Source organism: Canis lupus, chromosome 16 (genome assembly GCF_003254725.2).
Source record: "Canis lupus dingo isolate Sandy chromosome 16, ASM325472v2, whole genome shotgun sequence".
Classification (NCBI taxonomy): domain Eukaryota; kingdom Metazoa; phylum Chordata; class Mammalia; order Carnivora; family Canidae; genus Canis; species Canis lupus.
In genome coordinates this window covers 18,990,184-18,994,658 of record NC_064258.1, presented here as the reverse complement: position 1 = coordinate 18,994,658, position 4,475 = coordinate 18,990,184, and the positions used below count along the sequence as shown (strand labels likewise).

The 4,475-nt window shown below is 48.0% G+C and overlaps 1 protein-coding gene and 1 pseudogene across 4 annotated transcripts in view; one reads left to right on the top strand and one right to left on the bottom strand.

Annotated features, from left to right (window-relative positions):
• DPP6 (dipeptidyl peptidase like 6) overlaps nt 1–4,475 on the bottom strand; it is an 829,290-nt gene that overhangs the window by 34,634 nt on the left and 790,181 nt on the right. For all 4 annotated transcript variants that reach the window (XM_025451902.3, XM_025451878.3, XM_025451870.3 and 1 more), the window contains exon 17: nt 295–342. In XM_025451902.3, coding sequence (XP_025307687.1) covers nt 295–342 — 48 coding nt within the window. The remainder of the gene's footprint in view (nt 1–294; nt 343–4,475) is intronic.
• Nucleotides 3,670–4,369, top strand: LOC112663266 (swi5-dependent recombination DNA repair protein 1 homolog; annotated as a pseudogene).

The following is a 4,475-nucleotide window of genomic DNA, read 5'->3' as shown; positions in this document are numbered from 1 at the left end:
CCCCCAGGGGAGAGCCAGGCTGCGCAGCCAAGGCCGTGGGCTCTGCTCAGGCCGCAGATGGGGCCCTGTCCAGCCGCAGTGGCCTCCGGGCCTCAGCACCTGTGGGGCCGGGGCATCCGGCTGGCCTCTGAGGGCCCATCACACTGATGGATACCGGCGATCGTGGGGGAGCCGCTGGGACATCACCATCTCTGAGTCTCCAAATAGGAATAAGCAGGCCGGATTCCCTCACAGAGCTTTGGCTTCCTTTCTCCCATGGGACGGGAAGATTTCAGAAAGAGCAAAGGCACTTACTTTTCTTATCCGTTGTGTTGTGCACGGTCACCGTGGGGACGCCAGGACCTGGGTGGGCAGAGAGGAGAAGCCAGAGAAGAAAAGAAAGAGTTCCGTTAGTGCTGTTGAAACACAGCAGAGTCCAAGCCTTCCTTATGGCTTGCACACTTGTGGACCCAGGACCCAGACTGGCCCCGCGGGTTGTTGCAGGCTGTCTATCTAGCCCTGAACCCGGTTTGAACTCCCCACATCCCCACTGCTGAAGTACCACAGACGGCATCCCGCCGAGCCTTCCATGGTCCACCTGCCCCGTCACTCCACAGTCCCCGTGCTGACACCGATCCCATGCAGTGCATCGAGTTCGAGTGAGTGGCTCAAGTGGCCCAGTCCCGCACTTGGTTCTGCCCAGAGAGGTCGTCCCCTCTGCGGGCCTCCTGTAACATTTTGTGAACACTTACTAGCCTAGCAGGGTCATTTTGCAAACGTTTGTCCATGTTTTCGTGTCCCTCCAAGGTCAGGCCAGATTGCGGCTCCTGGATCGGAGGCCATCGGGGGGTCCAAGGCCAGGAGGTGTGAGGGAAGGTACAGCTCCGGGCAGACTGGCCCTCCCTCCCTGGTTGCAGTCGGTCGATGTCCTCATTCTCACCAGCAAGAGTCCAGAAAGCCAAAGGGGCTTTCCATGTTATTTTTTGTATCATTTTGGAAGTATACTCTGAGGCAGGTGACCTCTCTGACCTCCCCTCTGCCCGCTTTGCGAATGCAGCCTGTTGCAGTCAGCGAGACTTCTGCAGGTGCTGAAGGGCACCTTCTGCTCCCTCTGCCCCCGACACTGGCATGGTGTTGTTTTTCTTCATTCAGGTCTCTACTGAAACGCCTCCTCCAACCAGCCCCCGGGAAAGAGCTCCTAGCCGGACCCCACCATGCTACCAGCCCCTCCCCACCCCACTCCTTTTCCCCTTTACAGAGCTCACTGCCACATTCCGGGGACCTTGTGACTTGGATTTTCAGTATTTGCTCCTCGTCTTCAACTGCATCAGAGTGTAAGCTCCAGAAGAGAGGTCTTCCTGCCATTATTTCTAGCATCTGGATGGTGTTTGTAATAGAGTTGCTGCTTGATTACACATTCATGGAGTGAGTGCTGAGTGGTGATCACCGAGCATCTAGCGGGGAGCAGAGGGGCTGCTCCTTGGCCCTGGGGGACTGGCAACAATGGAGGCAGAGAGGAGGCAGGTGGGCAGGGGGAGATAAGTCCATGGCGGGGACACTGTGACCAGGGTGTTGCCCACTCCCTGCTTCAGGCTGGGGACCCTGGGACGCTATGAGCTCACTGGAGCAGCCACACCTGAGCTACAGGACATGTCCTGTCTGAGGAGAGGGATGGCTGGTGTTTAGCTGCCCTGGGATCATCATAAGTCCTGTGTGCTTCTCTGGGGCCATAGGACAAGCGGTTCAACTGAGAGCCAGGGACCCTGCCATAGATCCCACTACACTCAGGGCCAAGAGACCCTGCCACAGTGGCTGCAGAGTGCAGGTCCCAGCCCAGGGCCCAAAGAGGATGTGCCAGGAAGACAAAAGGGTCCTCAGCACCATTGAGGAGCAACATGGGGCTGGCTCAGGCAGGCCCCGACTAAGCTGAGACAGACTGTGGGTCACACCAGCCACAGACCTCAAACCTGTCCACCGCCCGGGGAATGCACCCAGAAACTGCCCAGTGCACATCCAAAGTCCAGGAGGCCCAGAGGCCCTTGTTCCCCCTGCACCATCCTCCCACTAGATAGGATCCCCCAAATCAAATGCAGGATGTTCAGTTACATTCAAATTTCAGATAAAGATCATAGTGTTGGTTCGTTGGTTTTATTTTTTAGTATAAATGTGTCCTGGGATCCCTGGGTGGCGCAGCGGTTTGGCGCCTGCCTTTGGCCCAGGGCGTGATCCTGGAGACCCGGGATCGAATCCCACATCGGGCTCCCGGTGCATGGAGCCTGCTTCTCCCTCGGCCTGTGTCTCTGCCTCTCTCTCTCTCTCTGTGTGACTATCATAAATAAATAAAAAAAATGTGTCCTGTGCAGTATTTGGGACTTAGCACTTAAAAAAAATTATTTGTTGTTTACCTGGAATTGAATGTAATTGGATGTCTTGCATTTTCATTTGCTAAATCTGACTGTGTATCCCCTAGGTGGGGAGAGGGCGGCTGGGCAGCAGTGATCTGAGAGTCTAGGTGTTTAAATGTAAAGAGACAGCAGTTACTGAAAGGATTTAAACCATGGCTGTGGGTTTAAATTATTGAATCAAACTAAGTTTCCTGGCTCGAAGATCCATTTACCCCCGTGGGGAGCTCATGTGGAAGAACAGATCACTTATTGAGAAATAAAGAAATTGCATCTATTTTCACTGTACATTTCAGGGTGAGTAAATTTGCAAACAGAGCGTATTCTACATTTTTATTAATAATGTAAACAATTATTATTTATTTAGTGCCTACTATGTAAAGGTGCTCTGCAAGATGTTTAATATGAATAAATCATAACCCTTACAGCAGCCCTACAAAGTAGATGCTTCTAACCATATTTTACAGATGAGAAAACACAGGTTCTGAGAGTTTGAACTCTTTCATCTCATCCATACACTCGAAACTCATCCCTCCTCAATTTTTAATTCATGAACTTGATATGTCTCTAAAAAAAAAATGCAAACACTAACGAAAGGAAGAAAGTTACACATGCAACACCCTTCTGACTCTCGCTTCCCAGAAGCAACCTAAATGTGTCTGAAATGTCTTACGCTGCTTCTCCATGTGTACATGGTCGTATTTACAGGTAAGTAGATGTTTTAAGTGAATAGATTCAAATAACGTAAAAACACTTGCATGTAAATTGGAAGCTTTAGCAAATCTTAAGGTTGCACCCTGTTGCCTTAGTTTTTTGTTTTGTTTTGTTTTTAAAGATTTTGTTTATTTATTCATGAGACATACACACACACACACACACACACACACACACACACACAGAGGCAGAGACACAGGCAGAGGGAGAAGCAGGCTCCCTGCAGGGAGCCCGATGTGGGACTCGATCCCAGAACTCCAGGATCATGCCCTGGCCGAAGGCAGGAGCTAAACCGCTGAGCCACCCAGGCATCCCACCAACCCCCGTTTTTTAAAAAATTATTTACTTTTTTAAAATTTTTTTGTTTTTTAAAAGATTTTATTTATTTATTCATGAAAGACACACAGAGAGAGGTGTTTTCAGCACTCTGGGAGATGGTGGAGGAAGGGTCAGTTCGCTGCTTAAATGACACAGACGGGCGTACATTTATCTGTGCTCCTGTTCCTTGTTCCTTAGGACTCAGTGGTCATTGGTTCTAGTCACACAGCTTTATAGGGTTCAAGAAGTAAACCAAGATTTCATTTTCAAGATGGAAAGCCCATCCGACCCAGCCGTGATTTCACCTAGCACTGCACAGGCCTGTGCCAGTCTACCATCTCCCTGTCCAAGTAGTTCAAGAAAACAACCAATGAGTGCAACACTTACAGAACAATTAAGGAAAACTATATTTTCATTTAATTCCTGTTATAGTGCGGTAAAATGTGTTAAAGTAGAGAATGAAGAAAACGATCAGACTTTTCCTGAGGAACCTTCAATAGAGGAAAACTGTTAAGAATTTCAAGAAAATTTTAAACACATAGTCAATTGAAAGAAAGAACATGTTTTAAAAATACCTTCAAGAGTATTAGTGCTTGTGAATCTAAATCTCTTGATACTGAGTTACGCAGTGATCTCCAGAGTGACTTTGTGAATGAGGATCTTTCCAAAGAAGGATTAAGTGAAGAAAGAGCAAAATTGGTGAAGCAGATTGAGAAAAAGATCTTCTTCGGAGGCTAAAACTGGCCAAGATGTATAGATCAAAGAATGATCTGTCTCAGTTACAGTTGTGAATACAGAAGTGGAGAAGCTGTAGCCAGCTGTTGCTTTATGAGTTGCAGTGAGCTATGTCTGAGGAAAACAAGAAATTCAGCCTTGCTCAGTTGATAGACCACTGTGGGTTAGATGATAAATTGCTACACTATAACAGAAATGAAGAAGAATTTATAGATGTTTAATTCATAATTTTTTCTCTGGAATATTTTTGAGAATGACAAGTTTACTTAATACATCTTAAAAGGAAGGTAGAAACCATTAGGGCTTAGAGAAGGGTGTCTTGATGAA